The sequence below is a fragment of the Seriola dumerili genome, unplaced genomic scaffold (genome assembly GCF_002260705.1).
Source record: "Seriola dumerili isolate Sdu_G_001 unplaced genomic scaffold, Sdu_1.0 BDQW01000017.1, whole genome shotgun sequence".
Lineage (NCBI taxonomy): Eukaryota > Metazoa > Chordata > Actinopteri > Carangiformes > Carangidae > Seriola > Seriola dumerili.
In genome coordinates, this window is record NW_019174272.1 from 3,413,629 (window position 1) to 3,432,106 (window position 18,478).

Consider the following 18,478-nt stretch of genomic DNA (forward strand, 5'->3'; position numbering starts at 1 on the left):
TCCACAGAGAGAAATAGATGTCTCCCCCAGAAAATAATCCCTAAAAAACATTCTGCCTTAAAAACCTCACTGTTACATTCATGTCTTCTTATTTGGGGTTTCTTTGTCAACAGGGACAGTACTTACCTTCAATCTGGCTTTGACATCCTAAAGCTTCTAATTTCTAAATCTGATGAAAAGCCAAAGTAAAAACCATTAGAGGAAGTGGAATTTAAAGAAAAAGGGTAAAACTCTGAATGACAGAGCTATTCTAATTTAAGGTCAGAAAGATCAGGGCGGCTTATTAAATCAATGCTTTTACTGCTCTGACTGACCTGCTGGCATTGAGACTGAGTTTCTCCTCTGTGTCTTTTAGAAACTGTTCAAAGTCCAGCTCACTGGAAACCCCTGGAACCAGCAGCTCCACAAAGGCATGGTCTTCAGGAAAATCCCCTGGCCACTCCATACTGCTGTGCAGGGAAAGGAACTAGAGAGAGAAAGAGAGAGTTAGAGGCCTTATAGCATTAAAAGCACTGTGCATGGTGTGTATTGGTTCATAAAACAAAATAATGCAAAAGCCAGTACCGGTGTCGGGACTAAATCAACGGCGTAGACTGATGCCAGTGTGTGATCTGGTGTGTGGTGTTATCATAGTTGTCCAGAAACTAACCACAAACATTTACACATGCACACAAACATGCTGTATACACACACCCACAGTCATGGGGTCTATAATAATTTGAAATTTTCTCAAACAGTCTTATTATGAGGCACAAATCAATTGCACCTGAGAGACCTGAAATAATAGGAAGCTTATCATCAACAAAAGCGGTTTCTTCCAGTTCCACTCCTCTTTCCTCAGAAAATCATTTGCTATAGGAGGAGACCCCGATCAAAATTCATTGCCTCAGACTCTAACCATTTCCACCTACTGACACTACAGTGAGTTAACACAGGGAAAAAAAATAGACCAAATAAATAAACAATGAGGTGAGATGCTCTTCAGTCAAAGCTTTAAATAAACAACTCATCTCCCTACGTCTCTCAGAACTGAGGGCCACCCCCCTACCCTGTGGTGCTTAACGCTCATGCTAACAGCCAATCCCACACCGGTGCCGCGTTGCTGGGTCTCATATCAACATTGTCATCAACACGAGTCAAGTGGAAGGTAATGGAGAGTGTCTGTGTCAATTTGGCTTTCTCACACTCCGCCTCTCGCCCCTTCCTCGTCATCTGCTCTGATTTTAATAATCCCTGTCAAACTCCAAACAGCTCCCCGTACTCCGCTCCGCTTCTTCGCTGCTGCATACAGTCTACGCCACTCTCCCTGACAGGGCAGACAGGAAGCTCAACATTCATTTAGTCTGCACAAAGGAAGGCCTGTCCAGCTGGACAAATATTATTTTCCTTCGCTGACAGCCTCACCAGTTAAGCTTGTCCTTTATTATTTCTCCCTCTCTTCTTCCCTCTTACTGTTTCCCCTCATCATCACGCTCCCTCTGCGCCTGAGAAGAGGTCTATGCACAGGCATTGCTGAAATGGAAGATGATTTTCAATCCATGGATTAGTAACTCAACATTGTAATTATATGTGCTGAGCCTGTGCGTGTGTGTGTGTGTGTGTGTGTGCACGTAATTTTGAATAGTGTCTACAGCACCATACTTCTCTTTATGTGTCTGAAACACAGACGGACAGAAGGTCTGACTGTGTGCACTAAATGTCTGCTGGGTGTCTACCTCTTGGTGTGCCAACATATCATCTGTTATCTTAAGCATGAGTGTGTACAGGCAAGTGTGTCTGTGTCAGGATTCTCCAGGCAGCACACAGGGCCTCATTAGTACTATACTTTAAATCATCCGGTCTCTATTGTCTTGTCATTAGCTCTTTACAAAGCAGATGTTGGAGAAGCCCCTGTGTGTTTCACAGTGTTGCAACAGGGACAACTGGGCCAGGCGCTGCCTGCCTCAGACATCGACTCCACAGCTATTAGAACACAGGAAGAAACACAGTCACACACATACACACACACACATCACTGTCCTGTCTCTCTTGCTGCTGCCTGTCTACCCCAGCTAGGCTAACACACAGGCCCATTTACTGTAATGAGTTTGTCCTGAAATATTTAGCAGCACGTCCCCCAGGCCGCCGCTTTAAAGCCACTTAGAGCATGTCAAGTTAAAGTCAACATTATTTTAAAGGGGGTACCTAACAGTCTGCTTTAAAGGAAACATTATAAATTAAATAGGTGCATATTCTAAAATCACAATACTGCTGAGAACTATCTCATGCATACCCAGGGGGGAAACATGGCTTCGCTGTTACTTTGCAGCCATGTGGTCCTGTTACACTGCACTGGGTTTGACTGATTTTCTTCTTTACAGTAATTCCTGTCTGCTTAGTGATGGGCTTTAGTCTCATCACGTTTGATTTAGTGATATTTCTGCTAAATGTAGGCGACACTAATGTTATTAAAATGTATTGGTCACTTTTTTTCTTCACTACAGGGAAATATGTGGACATAATATCTTCTTGAAATATGTTGTGTAAGATTGTTTGAAAATTGCAGAGCAACAACTAACAAATGCCTGTGTGATTAGCTTACACTGAGGGAATGAATAATACATGACTTAATCCTGATATTACTTGTCGTTGCTGTTTTGTGGAATAATCATCATCACTCAACAGTATTAAAGTACCCTGAGCAATCAGTCAATTACAGACACTGAAAAACAAGACAATATTGTCACACTGGAGCAGATCATATTGTGTAGCTTACTACATCCCAACGGTCAGGATTTCAGTAAACTTGAACTATCGAGAACATAAATTAACTGTAAACTGACATATACAACTACATAAACAGAAAGGCTGCATGGTTGTATTTGACAACTACAAGAAAATGTGGGAAGTAAAAAGTAAATATATCAGCATAGTGCTTAATAGGGATTATTATTATGTAAGTAACAATAATTCAAATTATTAATAAATATCTTGTCAGTAACTTTTAGTCTACAAAATGTCACAATATTGAAAAATACTCATGATGTCAATTTAGCAGACCCTTAAGTGAAATTGTATAACCTCTTGTTTTGTCCAACTAAAAGTTTAGTCTAAGCCCAAAAGTTTTCAGTTTAAAAGAGAGGGTGGATGAAAATCACCAACTTTGAGAAGCTGGAGCTTGAGAATGTTTAGTATTTTTTCTTCATTTATGACTTCTATGATTAATCTATGAACGATTGATCAATTACCACAATTTTTTTTGATTATGTTTGTCAAATAGCTAAAGGTAAACAATATTTATCTCATTTGTTTCTAATTTGGTAACATTTAAATCTTAAAATACTCTTTTCTAATATTTTCAGTTATTAAACACAATTATATTGATTCAACACATCACTGAGAGAGTCCAGCTGTTGACTTGTAGTCTACTTGCTTTTCATGGTGGTGTTTTGCCATGTGACCTGACTTTTGTCCAATGAGCTGACTAAAACCAAAAAGAGGCAAATTATGACATTTGATAAGCTTGAGCAAGCTAATATTTGGCATCTGGTGTTAGCCATAAGCAACACATCAGAGAGAGAGAGAGAGAGAGAGAGAGAGAGAGACAGAGACAGAGACAGAGAGAGAGAGAGAGAGAGAGAGAGAGAGACAGAGACAGAGACAGAGACAGAGAGAGTCCTTGGACTTTTAATGCAGAGTAATTGACTTTTACCTGCTTGTCGAAGTGTTTTGACCAGACACATAAAGATGCTTTACACCACAGGAGCAGCTAGTCTCTGCATGGCAAAGAACTGACACTGTATTTGGCTGATTTTGACAGGTCACTTGTATCTTTTTACAAAATGTTCACGTGGCACCCGTGTAACATAAATATTTGAACATTTGCACTGATTCAGCCTTACTGTGAGCGACAACACGTGTATCATTTGTATATCTTACCTTTTACAAGCTCCTTTATATTCCTCTCTTGATTAAGTTAATCCATAGCAGGTAGGTGAAATGTGGCCAGCGTCATTTGCGGTCACTTACTGCTGACATTTGTCTACCACAGAAATTTGTATCTGTACCAAAGCTGTAAACCAAGACAGTTCAGCAGCAAATGTGTCACAACGTAATAAAATTAAATGACTGTGATGGAAAGCTTATCTGTCGCTGTCTCTGAACGTCAACCGAACACAGCACTGAACGCTTTCTGTAAATAGACGTACGTTTTGATAAGCAGCGTCTCGGTCAGAATCAAACCAATGTTATCGATCGATCTGATATTTCCGTTAATCAATCAGTGCAGTATGATAATCGGTTACTTTGGTTGTTTCCGGGGGCTGAAAGCGTCCGTGACAACAACCTGGAAGTAGCTCAATGAAAACTTCCGCTCCACGGAACAGACAAACTGACGAACGAAACAGGGGGAGGTTGACTCCATAGTGAGTGAATAACACATGAATTTAACTAATGGTACATATAATTTCATATAACGCATGGTTTTAATGCATTTCTACATGGTTTCAATAGAAATCTGGCGTTTAAACGTTGCCACTGCGTACACAATATATTAATATATGAAAATTCTCCCCTCACCAAAATAGTTAGCTGTGCCGTGAAGCTCCCAACACATGGCAGTTGGGCGGTGAAGAAACTGGAGGATCTAAGCAATATCCACCGATTAATAAAACTTATGAGCAAAGTCATCATGTTTGTCTGTCCGCGAAGTTGAACATCTTTATTGGAAGAAGCAGCCAAACACTGGCACCAAACACTGCTCACGTTACTAGATGTCGGTGTCAGTGTCAGAGTTTTGGCGCGCCTGTACGTAACAGGGAGGACAATCATCAACGGTGGCATACCACCATAACAGAGGTACCTGATCAGTCAGCTGTGTTTTAATACAAGTGGGTATTAGTGATGATTGCATAAGATGCAGATATTAGGTCATTTACTGAGCTCACAGATCGTAAAGGTGAAGATTTGGCTTTTTAGAACTATTCATGTAGCAATTGGCTTTTTAGAACTATTCATGTAGCAGAAAGTTTTAGTAGACCCCGATTGTTTTGTTTTCGTGCAGGTAGCTAGTCTCAAACTAAACTAGTTTAGTCAAATGAAATCCCCATACTTAACATAAAGTACTTCAAACAACCCAAATGTCTCCTTCCTGTTTTTCTGTCCAAGCAATGTAGTCAAACCAGAATTGCAGCATTGTTTATTTTTTTATCATGATTATCTTAACATTTAATTAACATCCTGTAGACTGTGTGTCTCTTCTACAGGATGGAGAGCTGCACACCTGTATTCCAGATCTCTGGGATCAAGATCCATGATAAGAAGAGAGTTTTAGTCCGGGGAATCCAGCAGCTGGGTGGGAAATACATAGGTGGCTCAGTGAGTAGAGATCCTACCAAAACATTGCAGGGTAAAATGACAGTTTCAACCTAAACTAAGCTTTGTTCTGATGTATCTTATAATAATTCAGTCTATGAGATGCCTTCCACACCTTAACCAGAGATGCCACAGTGATGTCTTAGTTTTGGTTACTAGTCTCAGCAGCAACCTGAAAACCCAAAGAAAGAAAACCAAGCAAATCTTTTGTAGAACCAGCACATGTCAGTACATTTACTCAATGAATGATGAACACTGAAATCCAGCCAATGTTCCGTTGATCAAGTTATCCAGTGAATCGTCATTATTATCATTATTGATGATGTTTCTGTGTGATTTAAATACATACCAATGAATTACTGGTTGCCTCTGTTTCTGACATGGTTCTGCATATAGTTATTGAAGTTTTGGATAGATGATGTAAATTGCCCCTTGTTATGCTTAAATCCTTAAATTTTCTTAATAATTCCTACAGGTAGGGTTGAACAATAAATCTGTATCATTATTTATCAACTTGTATCATAATGATCACATTGTGTAATTTTAAAATCCTGTTAATCCAATTTAATGATTCCAGGAAAATTTTGATTAAAAAGCTCATTAAATGTAAAGAGTTTTGATTGAATTAATTGCACTGATCATTAGTTTGAAACCCAAGTTCTGGTTGTCTGCTCTATGTCATTGTATGTCCATAAACTGATGTGGTGATTATCTTCCAGGTCTATCAGCATGCCAGCACTCATCTCATAATCCCCCAGGTTTTGTCCAGCGAAAAGTTTTTGGCAGCCTGTGCTGCAGGTCAGTCAGGATAATTATTATAATGATGATAATGATGAATGTTTAAAAATAAATCATACATGATCGCCCTGATTCTATCAGGACCGCTCATCTAACTGAGCTACATCCAACACGTCACTGTAGCTCTTCTCTTTTGAAGTGCCAAGACTGACACAGCACCACTGTTCTCCCTTTCATTTGACTGAACTAGGAAAGTGGGTTGTGACTCCAGACTATGTGTTGGACAGTGTTAAGCACGGTTCCTGGCTCTCAGAGGAACCCTATGAGGTGGCCATTTCCTCAGGTGCCACGTCTGCCTTCTGCCCTGCCAGGCAGTGGAGGGAGAAGGTTGTCAGTGGTAAACTAACCGGGGCATTCCAAGGGTGGAAGGTTCTCCTCATGGTCCAAGAGCCCACCCGCAGAGCCATGTTCATACGGTGAGGAGTCACGCAAAAAATACCTTAATAATGCATCCATGTATGACTAAAAGCTGCAAAGTATGACAATAAATATATTATTCTTTAATCTTTCACAGGCTGCTAAAAGCAGGTAGGGCCAAAGTTTACAACACCACCCCTCCCCCTCAAGCCTCCATCACTCATGTCATGGCAAAACCCTTTACAGAAAACTCAAAATCCTACAGTGCTCCTTGTTACTCTGTGAGCCACATTGTCCAGCATCTTTTTGGGGTAAGTCAGACTAATTTATGTAAAAGATTTTGTCTTAATTGATTATGAGACTTCATCATGTTATTGTCATAATTTTACTGTTTAATTTTTAATATTGTATTGTATGTGGTCCTCAGTTGTATTTGCAGTCAGTATTCATGTCTTGCAGGCATTTATTTTGCTTCTGATTGATTTTTTCAAACCAGTTATTTTAACAGTTCATATTAAAACTGTGCCTCTGTTTTATTTGACAGAGCAATTGTGTGGATATGAATTTCCTCGTAACGGATGAAAATCCAGCAGAGACAAAAAAGGCCAGCTTTGTTGATGTTGACCTTGCTAATCTGGAGACAGGGCTCAGGGACTATGTCATCAAACAGGAGGTGCATATGTATGTTTGTTTGTGTGTGGAAGCATGTTGCAGAGATGCACTGAAGCGTAGTTTCAAATAGACATTTAATAAACTCATTCTACATTCTGTTCGCTTTGCATGGGTCGACACTTATTAATGAGGTCTTTTTCTATAGGGCCGGCAGAGATTGTGCTTCCTTGAATTTCTGGGTTACCAAGACCCTTACCGTCCACAGTCACAGGTAGACATGCATATCCCTCTACCCCCCCCCCCCCCCCGATCACTACTATACATTTCTAAAATAACTATGTGTTTCATCAAGAAGATCAGGTCATTCAATTTCCTTTATGTCATACATTTCAATGGAAAGCGACACCTAGAGCAAGGGCGCATCATACTCAGGTCATCTATTTAACCACTACTGTCAGCTGATCTGAGAGTTTTGATTGGCAGTCCTATTAACAATACTTTCCACCGTCTTGTCCATACTTTACCCAAGTGGATCTCCATCAGATTGCTATTATAAGTGCTCATGTATTTCCATTCTGTACTTTCTGAGTTCAGATGCTATTTGCCAATAAGTGACAGTCAGAAATGACCCCCAGGAAGTTTTTATGCCCATTCACTTCCTATTTCCATTACCCTTCTGCCCTCGCTTTTTATCTCCTCTTTCTGCCGCCCGTCTCTTTGAGTGCCATGTCTTCTCCTCCTTTCCGTATACCTCTTACATTTCATCATTGTTCTTTTATTCCTCCAGGCAACAGAAACAGACTTCAGCAATGTCGGTAGTATGATAGAGTGCGGTCTCTTCACTGAAGCTTTGGACTCAATCAGAAGTGCTGTGTTCCCAGGTCTGCTGCCACCAGTGCCATACCTGATCTCCCTCTTAGAATACGCGCAGCAGGTAGGACCAGAATTACCGGACTGCAGCAATCCCCACCTGCTGCTGCATGAGCCCCAGGGGCTGTTTCAAAGTATAACCTGCTATAGCCGTCTTTTTTGGTGTATTTTTTTGGGATCAGTCTCAATGGATTAAACTTCACTTTAGGCCAGAATTTTACAATTATTTTTATTATCGATAAACACTTTTTTAATGAATTGTTATGTCTGTAAAATATCAGAATATGTTGGAAAAATTTCACATCACATTTTCCCCATGAGTCCTTGGCGACATCATCAAATGCCTCGGTTTGTGCAACCAACAGAACCCAATGAGGTTCAGTTTAAAACGATATTAAACAAAGGACAGCAGCAAATCTATCCACATTTGAGAAGTTTCTATTTAAAGTTCCCAGTTCATGTTCTGCCATAATCATTGCAGCTCTGCTGTTATTTCACATTCTGTCTGTACATACAAATATCAAAACCACTCAAACTTCAGTTGTTGTGTGTTCATTATGTCACAGGGTAACGCCACGTCTGTCTTCCTAAGAAATTTCCAGCTGGTCATGTGTAACCTGCTCATCACCAACCCTCCTTGGCTGGCTCCCAGCACAGTGAAAAAATATTTCATCCAGTTGCTGCAGTGTCCTCGGTGTAAGATGGGCCCTTGGCCTTTTCTAGAGACAGCCATCAGGTAATCCTGATGCCACATGAGATTTCTTGTTGAATTATTCTCGCAAATGATTTTACAGTTTTAATTGTTAAGAGGTTAGGTAAAAGAGATACTTAAACCCTCTCTTCCATTAAAAGTCATTTTCTCATATATTTACTGTTTCTCTATATGTGTATTCCTTCAGATACTGCCTGTCCAGTGAGGTCACTTGTCACCCACTCCCTGGACCTGCAATGCCAACACTGATACATTTCCATAGTGACATCGTGGCATTTTTTCTCCGGCTGTTCCAGGGGGAGCTCCACTCTGTCACCACCGGGTACCAATTTACACATACACATTTGCTTTTTATTTTAAGTTTTTAAACTTTCTTGCATGAGCTTGGTTCTGGAGGGATTTTCCCACACATATGAATGCATATTACTTACAAATGATTAAGCAGTCAAATAATAGTCAATAATAATTTTCTGATACCACAATACAGCTGCATGTAATGTTGACTCTAAATTTAATTCAGGGTTCATGCCACTTTTTCTGTTCTTAAAGTAAATCATTTTATCAGTTACGTTAGATGGTCTGTCCTTCCTTCATTTACCCCTGCCTTTCTGGGGATCAGGGATTTTGTGCTGCCTCAGGGTACAGGAGTCTCTCAGGCATCAGCGTCAGGATCTTTGCTGTATGGAACCTTCTGGACTGTGTGGGAGCGCTCCACCCTGCTGTCTCGAGCTGTGAAACAACTAACCCAGCTCGTGGTGCAGGCCGCCGTTGAGGTAAACTTGTGTATTGACATTCTCATAGGACGGTGTGTTCACTAGTATTTAGACGCTAGACAACTAACAAAAGTAGGTTTATTTTGATCTGTATTTGCCAGTTGGGTCGTTTGTTTTGTTAAAATCTGACATGATTAACAAACTATAGCTTCATCTTCAGTAATCCCTAGAGCTTGTTAATGAGTGTGATGATGAACCTGAAGATGGTATTGTTTATCTTCACTGAAGGACTGCAGTGAGAGGGATGAGAAACAGAAGCTGCATTTGGCGGACACTCTGCTGGACATCCTGTCTGTGCTGGTGGAGTTCTGGTGTCAGCAGCACTGCAAACTCAACCAGAACCTGGTGGAAAAGGGCCTGAAAGACCTAGCAGAGCACTTTGCTGTCATCAGCCAGGGTATGGAATAAAAACTGCAGAATGTTTTCACTTCCCCTGAAAGCTCTGCTGTGGTAATGTCACGTGTGTAGATGTTGGCCTTGGGTTCATGGCCTTCCCTTTTTAAATTTCATATTGTGTGCTGTGTGTGTGTTAATCGCAAGAAGACTAATACAGTAGAAGAAAATTTGTTACTTTTCAGCTGCTACTGCTTTTAGAAAAAAATGTGAAAATAGAATGCACAATGAAATACATTAAGTCATTCAATCACAGTATTCAGATGAAAAATTAGCATCGTAATTTCTGAATATTTAATTATGCAACACTTAAATGAAGTGTTTCTTGTCTCTAAAGTCTCCCAAGTCCACTTGCTTTTTTCAGACAAAGTAATTACGGACAGTATAGTATGTTTTATATATTTACCCTCTGTTCTGTCCTGCAGATGTGCCTCCAGATGTTCTGGCAGAGCTGGTGATCAGGGTCTCCTCTACCAGACTGAAGTTGGTGATGGCTGATGCCATATTCAGGAATCTCTGTTGCAGAAATGGATTCACTGTGGGAGATGAACCCCTCTCTCTTAAGAAAATGGTGTGTGTGTGTGTGTGTGTGTGTGTGTGTGTGTATTGTTCTTCATTTGATTTCCCATTACTTTCTAACTGCTTTCATCAGCCCTGTATTGCATGGGTGTTTTGCCATTGATAGACTTAATTTGTCATAATTTGAGACATGCACTTCTTAAGTCTCCATTTTCAGTTCACATACGGGAAAATTTTAATTTCTTCCAATGTGATTCTGGTGAAATAAGAGAGTGCAAGATTATAAAATTCGGATACACACTACACACACCAATGTTTGTATGAAAACAATTAATGCAACAATTAATAAAATAATTGAATAAACTAGCTACATTACTAATTTAAAATGTTTCTGATAAATGCACTAGTTCTAATTATTTAGTTTTCCCTTTCCACTGTGCTTTTGCATTGTGGTTAAGAGGCATAAAACACAGATGTTCTGCATTAGTTAACTTGGCAGTGTGAAAACTGTATAGATTATATTACAGTTCGCTGCTACAGAGACAAAGATTACTGATGTGGTCGAAACATTATATTATTTTGCAGTAGAACATCTGGCTTTCTCACTCACCGTTGCTGTCTTTGTGCCTCCTCAGCCCCCTAAAGACACAAATATTCACTTGAAGTGTAAAGGTACTGTCTAACTTTGTGTCTGTGTGACTTTTCTCAGGTTCTCTTCTACCTGCCTGCTCTGGGAAGTTTAGCTGAGAGTCCCAGTGGTGTTCGCCTCAGGACTGGACCCTCCTCCCACAGCTGCACCAGCCAGGAGACTGGCTGCAGGTCAGTTACACGCAGCTGTCTGTCTGTACCACTGTTAGTCTCCCTGGTACATTTTCACAAGAGCCTGAAGCAGAACACGCGAGGACATAGATGCAGAGAAGTGGGCTGCACAAAGGCAAATAAGTTTTAACTCTAAAAACATTTTTAACCAATGTGAACATATTTACATATATATTTTTTCCTCTTCAAGTTCCTTCTCATTTCAGTTTCTTGTACTAGGCTGCATTTTAAACATAAGTAAATTTACTTGTGTTTAAAGATCAGCCTGGAAATTTCAAATGTAGTGTGTGTGCAGTTTATTGCAAGTCCTTTGCTCTTCTCTCTCTCTTGTTCAAACTCTTGTAACTCATTTTTATTTGGCTGAAAAAAAAACTTAGAGTAAAGATAGATTTCAATAGGCAGGGGAAAACCTAGAGTCTATGTACATGTCCAGATGCCTAACCTTTGAGACTGTAATACATGCAGTCATTGCGTGTTTTTTTTTTTGCTTCCTCAAAACATTGTGTTCTTAAAGCACAGTGTGCCCACAGCACCATTTGAGAGTTGAACCGTTTACAAAAATGGGTGTGTAACAGTATACATGTTGCTGGTCAGATTTCACTGAAGCTGTAAAAGAGAATCTGCCACTTTCTGCCATCCTGTCAAATTAGTTGTATCACTCTTTCCCGTCTTTGTTGGCTTGTTCGTCTAAAATAACAGAACTATTCAACCAGCGATCTACACTGCCTCCATTGTCAGGTTTCCACTCATAGATTTAAGGCCAGACAGCGTGAGGCAAAGCCGGTGAAAATGTCCAGATACGATGAGAAATGTGAGTGAAAAGGAACAAAGGAACAGGAACACCTGGAGAGGGGAGGAGTGTGTATGTATGTGTGTGTGTGTGTGTGTGTGAATGGGGGGGGGGCTGGAGAGAGGCAAATGGAGGTCAGACGGAGTGTGAGGAGTTGGCATGTGATGGGTCATGCCCAGGTCTGATCGTATCAGTGAGTGCTGGCTGACAGAAGGGGTGCAAAGGGAGGTTAGACCCCTCCTCACACACACACACACACACACACACACACACACACACACACACACACACACACACACACACACACACACACACACACACACACACACACACAGTGCTGAGTCTGATTTGGACAGGAAGTCAACAGATCGACAGACTAGGATATCCCATCAGGCCTTTGTGTCTTCCCTTACGACCACCAGCTCTCTGCCTTCAAACCCCCCCTCCCTTCTGCGCCTCTCTTGATCTTCCCTCTTGCATACTAAATCCCTTTCTGAATGCAGTCACACACACACACACACACACACACACACACACACACACACACACACACACACTCTCCATACCCCATGTCAGACATCTGCTCTTCCACCAGCAGGTAGTTGGCCTGGAGAAGGGCAGGAGTCACCAGGGAGCAAGTTCATGTGAAGGCTACTGGTTCATGCACTGACCAGACCAGATCCCCTCTTCCCTCAATCACTGCTCTCTTTCTACTGTCTCCTTCCTTGCTTTGCCCATAATTTTGTTTATTTTGACATAGACATGAGAAGAACTGAATAAAACAAGGAATGCAATCTGTGCGGGTGAGATAAAGAAATGCCAAAGGGCATGTAAAATCATTTGACCCTAAAAGAAAGAATGAAATCAAAATGACAAAGCCTGTGATAAATTGGGAACAGAAACCAAAAGGAAATCTTGTTTCCTCCTTTTTCATGGTTGAATTCATGATATTATACATATTTTCAGTGATGTTGACACTTTTAATCAATTAACTTATGTTGAAGCATTCATGAGTCTGACACATTCCTCAATCTCTACATGTTTTCATTTACATATATTTCTCTATGTTGTCGGAGCTGATATGACTCAGTAAAAAAAGAAAAAAAGAAAAAAGGAATCAAGTATGTTGTTGGTATACACTTGTCAGTAATTCATAGTGCTACAAGACAAAAAAAAACATTTTTAAACAGCATAAATGTGATTGTGGTTTCATTAATAGAGAAGTATTGGTGTTAAATGGTTACAGTTTTGTTGTAGCTGCCTTTTCAAACTGTCAATACTGATGGATAAGACAAAATCCTGGCAAGATGTCGGGTATTGGGTTTATGAAAAGGGGGTCATAAAGGTTGAGAGGAGCCACATGACCCCTTTATCTTTCATTTCTGGCTGTTAGAACGCATTAGCTTGTTTTACTGTGACTTGAGGCTGCTGTAGTCTTGGAGATGGAGAGTGTGCTTCTTTTGCACCAAGAGACAGCCTGGCATTAGGGCACATGTCCAAGCCATACCAAGCTGAGAGGATGGCTGATTTGACCGACTGTTTAGATGGCCGTTTGACTTGCCGGCTGGCTGCGTGGCAGTGAGGGCTTTTTGAAGAGGGGAAGCTGTAATTAAACTAGGGTTTTCCTCCTGCTGGCTTAATCAAGCTCTGTGCATTCCTGTTGTCTTTCACTCTAAAATTAGTCAGTGTCAGGTGGATCTAAGAAAAGCCTATAAAATAGATCAGCCCTGCTAAGATTAAACAATGGATGGTAACAAGGACAGTTGGAGGTTTTATTTTTGCTATGGCCTTTTTGGTAGAATCAAAGCAAGTAGAAAATGTAATGTGTAGCCTCTTCTTGCCGTGGCATTGGACATGCACTTCCTTATTACTTCCATTACTGCTCACAAGTTTGTTGAAAGTCGGCCTCCAAAGGCACATGCTGCCCCAGGCCCAGAAATGATCACTGGGCCACTGACAGCATGCTGGCCTCCTAAAGTACGCCACGAGGGAAGGAGAGACTGGGGGGTATACAAGCCAAGTACTGTCAACTTCCAAAGCTGCCAGCCTATATGGACAGGGGACACTCGGGTGAAGTGGTTTGAGATGAGAAGTGGTACGCCCTCATTCTAGACACTCTTATGGACTCTCTCTCTCACACACACACACACACACACACACACACACACACACACACACACACACACACACACACACACACACACACACACACAGCTCTTCTCATCTCTTCTCAGCCTTGTCCCTGCTAATAACAAGCAACGCGTGACAGGACGTGTGTTTCCTCCTCACTGCTGGGAGCTCCTTCCTGGCTTCTGAACAAGCCAATTACCAGGGAACAAGCCTCTTCCCTGTAATACGGATGGCACTGCGCTTCAAGGCGACGCACGCGCACGTGCACAGACGTCTACACACAAGACACCTGTCAGGCTTCATGCAGGCAGATCTCCCATACCCACTCACAGGACTAGTGACAGCCCACAGCTATTAGCACGCCACTACTTTGAAGAGGCTTCACTTTCTTTTACTAGTTATTCCTCCTAATGTGCTTGCTCACATCGAATTCTCCGTCTCTGTGTTTGAGGCGATAAGTGGGAGGAAAAGTGCTTTGGAGACGGGAATGGAGGATTGGGTGTGTGCAGTGTGTGTGTGTGTGTGTGTGTGTGTGTGTGGCCAACACAGTAGGAGTTTGACAGATATTGTCAGATTTCATATAAGATGATATGGCGCCACAAGGGATTCATTTGCTAATGGCACTTCTCGCAGTACACTATTGCCCGTTCCACTTTCTGTACCACTGGTTCTCCTCGCTGTCATGCTGAAATGGTCAGTGATTGAGATGCTGGACTTGTTTATGTGAATCACGGGTGATCTCTTATTGAATTGGGTTTAGTACATACATGTATATCTTCTCATAACCCCTCTGACCATGTCCTTTGTTGCCATACAGAACCCAGAGCTCTTTGGTGAATGAAACAAGCCTGGAGAAAGAAAACATCCCCAGAGGTTTGAACAGAGTCAATGCAGCAGGTACAGCGCATACATACACACACACACACACACACACACACACACACACACACACACACAGCCCCTTGACAATATAGCTTCACATTTGCAAGGAGTGGACTTTTAATGGACTGATGCACTGCACTAGGTCATCAGTAAAGAGGGACATGATAGCTCTGTCATCACTTTCAGTTTAATGAAGAGCACATAATGTATGGAGAGAGTGATTGATTTGCATCCGACCACGCTTCCATCAAGTCAGCTGTAAGGGCAACTTTGCTGCATAAGTAGGCCTGTCGTGTACGTTCGGGGCAAAGTGTGGACCGTATTACCTCCTCTGTATCACGCCTCCTCCTCCACTTGTTCTATTCGCATTTAAATTCAACACTGCGCTCTTTGTTTTGTTTTTTTTTTCTCATGTCTTATTTACCTTTTGAAAAAGTAATAGATAAATAAATAAATGGCCCGGACAGAAATAATGGGTTTCTCACACAAAACAATAACGCATATTAGTACGCACAATGTGCCTCAGATCTCCATTTTAGGGATATTAAATGCAGCAATTAGGGTTGCACTGCAGATGTACAGCGGCTGCACTGGTGGAACTTCCTGCAATTAGAGGCATGGTACTCTGTGTGAACTCTCGAAGGTGTCAGAGCTCATATCTCCCCCTTCCACCTGATCAGAAAGGCCCTGTGCCGGTGTGAAGGAGGGGTGGAGGGTAAAGGAGTGGGAGTGGGGGAGGTAGGGCTGAAGCAGGAGACTCAAGGCTGTTGGCATGTGTTGTTTTTCCACTACGTGATCTCTATACCGATGCGGTCGGCATTAATTTTTGATGAACCATCGGCACAGCATCCTCCCCTCTCGCCCTCTCATCCCATTCTCTCTCTCTCACCCTCTTCCTCTCTTTCTCTTACAGGCTTTTTCACCCACATATGTAAGCTCGCTTTCTTATGTGCTGCACTTCTTTGGAGCATCTGTCTCGGCTGCTGGAACCTCGGTATCTTTGTCACAGTAGCTGAGAGGGGTTGAGGGATTTGGGATGAACTTCTCTTGTTCAGTCCCATATTTGCTTCTAGAAGCTCAGCAGAGATTTCATTTTAAATCGGCCTCAGTATAGTGTCTGTAGGTCGTCAAACAAGAACTGCGCTGTGTGTTTTCCACTGCTTAAAATCTGTTTGTTTCTAGCTTCATATCATTCCTGAGACAAACCTTGAAGCTACACAAAGCAACTTTATCCAACAAAGAAAGGTAACTATTAGAAAAGCGGTTGCTTTATTTGATCAAAGAGTAACTCTTGTTCTACTCGAGTGTGTTGAACGCTGTCAGAAGACTGTTGAGACTGCTCTGACGGACGTATGTAAGAATTTATTGATTTTAAGTTTGACAGATATTGGCAGACATAATCTCACCACAAGATCCATTAGTAGCTGTTGTTGATCTGACAGTTTGCCCAGCTGCTGTAGGATTGTAGATCCATATTTCTGAGCATTTTAAGGCCTTCTCAACTGTGTTGGCTTAAAAGTTGAGACTGAAAGTTCATACTTGGCCTTGCAAACAGCTCTTGGCAAAACAGTCTCACCTCAAAACAAATATTTTATCACAATCTCTGCTCTACAGAATTGTGATTGACTGACATCTCCCTCACGTATTTATAAGCTTTGTTGCACATGTGAGGGTGGACCCACTTTTATCTTTTTTATTCATATCAGTACATGTTCATATCAGTTTGTCTACTTTATGTAATTTCCAGTAAAGCTCCACCCAGCTTCAGCCTGAGTGGATATCTAATCAGCTCAAGCAAACTGGAACTGAACTGTAGCTCGACTCCCGTTGTGGTCATCAGCATGATCTGGAGTTGGCTGGAACGAGACAGGAACATACTGTAAACTACCTGAGAAGTCTATGTGGTGATTGGCCAGTGGAAACACTGCCTCAGTGGTTTTCATTTGATTTAACTCTCTAGTTTATCATCTGTTTGTCTAACGAGTGAATTAAAAGATTTCTTTGTGGTGAATATTGATTCTGATCAATGCCAACATTCACTACTGCTCTTATATGTGCCATCAATAGGAAATATATGTTCAGTATAACAAAAGACAACAGACGCAAAGTCTTTTGTGAGCCTGACTTTCATATTATTCACATTTATTTACAGTTGTTCAGCTCTGTCCAAAGCAATGTACAATCCAAGCCACAGTGGATCAAGCTTTTATATTTAGGATTTTCTTACTTCTGTTCAAGAGACACTTTGAGTTTGTGTCTCATCACCTCTTGTTGGCAGAGAGGACTCATGTTGTTTCTTTTTTTTAAATGATTGAATTATTATTAAATTATTATTCACCAATGGAATTTTTAAATGTTGGTCACTTATGTTAAGGGCTATAAATTCTTTCGAAGCACAGTGAGAGCTGCATTTAATCTTGATTTTGAGGAATTAACGCGCTGCACTCTGAGCCACGAACAGCAGTAGTCTTCAAATAGTTTTAAATATATCCAATAACTGGCACAGAATACCTTTCTAACACATTCCTGAAAAATAGCATTGTTACAGGCTTCCAGCAGCTTTTTGGTCCGAGGATCGGCAGACCAAGCGACACTTTACAGGAGTGCAGCAAGCAGACTGAGGGATATAAAGACCAACACATACATTTAACTTTTCTATTAAAGTGTGAAACGGGGGATTTATAGAAAAGGACAGGCGGATTTATCCTTTCCGTGCTTGTAAATGCTGAGCATGCAATTACCCCTATAATAGAGGCGTTGTGTCCAAATTGGAGCCATTAAAGTGATTTAACAGTGCGTGGATTGGTCCTGGCATTTGCGAGGATGTGTACACATGGGGTGTAGTGGAATGGGTGTTTAATCACAGCATTTTAGAGCCCAGTAATAGCAGAGCAGCCCATGTCAGAACACTGACGTGCCACACAGTACAGCTTACTCATTAGGGACTGTAGTTCGGTCTGCGCTCCACCCTCAGTTTGGGTGTTTTTGATTTTTAGATTGGAAATGTTGGTTTTTCTTCATTGATTGGCCTCATTATTGTTACTGATGCCGATGCTGTAAAAACACTGTCTGCTTTCTGACGTTACAGTCGCAAACAACTGTGCACTGTCATTTAAATATGATTTTTTTTTTACAGTGCAACGTATATTTCCAGAAGGAAAATCAGATCGGCAAAATATCACTAAAGAAGTCATTTATTTTTTTAGCAATTAAGTTGTCAGACAAATCATTCCAGGTTATGAAGTGAGACATTACTGTTTAATCACAGTACAGTTACTGAACTAGTAAAAATATAATTTATAAAGTTGCCTATTGAAATTACGTACAAGCAACCTAACAAAGTGCTTGAAATAAGCTGCAGTTAAGTACCTGCGTCATAAGCCCGTTTGTGTTCTCACTGTTTTTTGTACAGAAAATAAGTGACTATTTTTGTATCTGTCTTTCTATTTTTCACTTGACATTGACTGTCAA

At 41.1% G+C, this 18,478-nt stretch overlaps 2 protein-coding genes across 2 annotated transcripts in view; one reads left to right on the forward strand and one right to left on the reverse strand.

The window, feature by feature from the left end:
* The window catches only part of kiaa0825 (KIAA0825 ortholog), a 110,527-nt gene extending 110,082 nt beyond the window's left edge, over positions 1–445 (reverse strand). Inside the window, exon 1 of the mRNA XM_022756474.1 lies at positions 315–445. Coding sequence (XP_022612195.1) covers positions 315–445 — 131 coding nt within the window. The remainder of the gene's footprint in view (positions 1–314) is intronic.
* Positions 446–4,604: 4,159 nt separating this feature from the next.
* The window catches only part of slf1 (SMC5-SMC6 complex localization factor 1), a 29,344-nt gene continuing 15,470 nt past the window's right edge, over positions 4,605–18,478 (forward strand). The window contains exons 1-15 of the mRNA XM_022757052.1: positions 4,605–4,836; positions 5,224–5,355; positions 6,072–6,150; positions 6,341–6,566; positions 6,665–6,818; positions 7,052–7,180; positions 7,325–7,390; positions 7,907–8,053; positions 8,556–8,725; positions 8,889–9,023; positions 9,321–9,474; positions 9,703–9,871; positions 10,293–10,438; positions 11,096–11,205; positions 14,943–15,022. Coding sequence (XP_022612773.1) covers positions 5,245–5,355; positions 6,072–6,150; positions 6,341–6,566; positions 6,665–6,818; positions 7,052–7,180; positions 7,325–7,390; positions 7,907–8,053; positions 8,556–8,725; positions 8,889–9,023; positions 9,321–9,474; positions 9,703–9,871; positions 10,293–10,438; positions 11,096–11,205; positions 14,943–15,022 — 1,876 coding nt within the window. The 5' untranslated portion in view covers positions 4,605–4,836; positions 5,224–5,244. The remainder of the gene's footprint in view (positions 4,837–5,223; positions 5,356–6,071; positions 6,151–6,340; positions 6,567–6,664; positions 6,819–7,051; positions 7,181–7,324; positions 7,391–7,906; positions 8,054–8,555; positions 8,726–8,888; positions 9,024–9,320; positions 9,475–9,702; positions 9,872–10,292; positions 10,439–11,095; positions 11,206–14,942; positions 15,023–18,478) is intronic.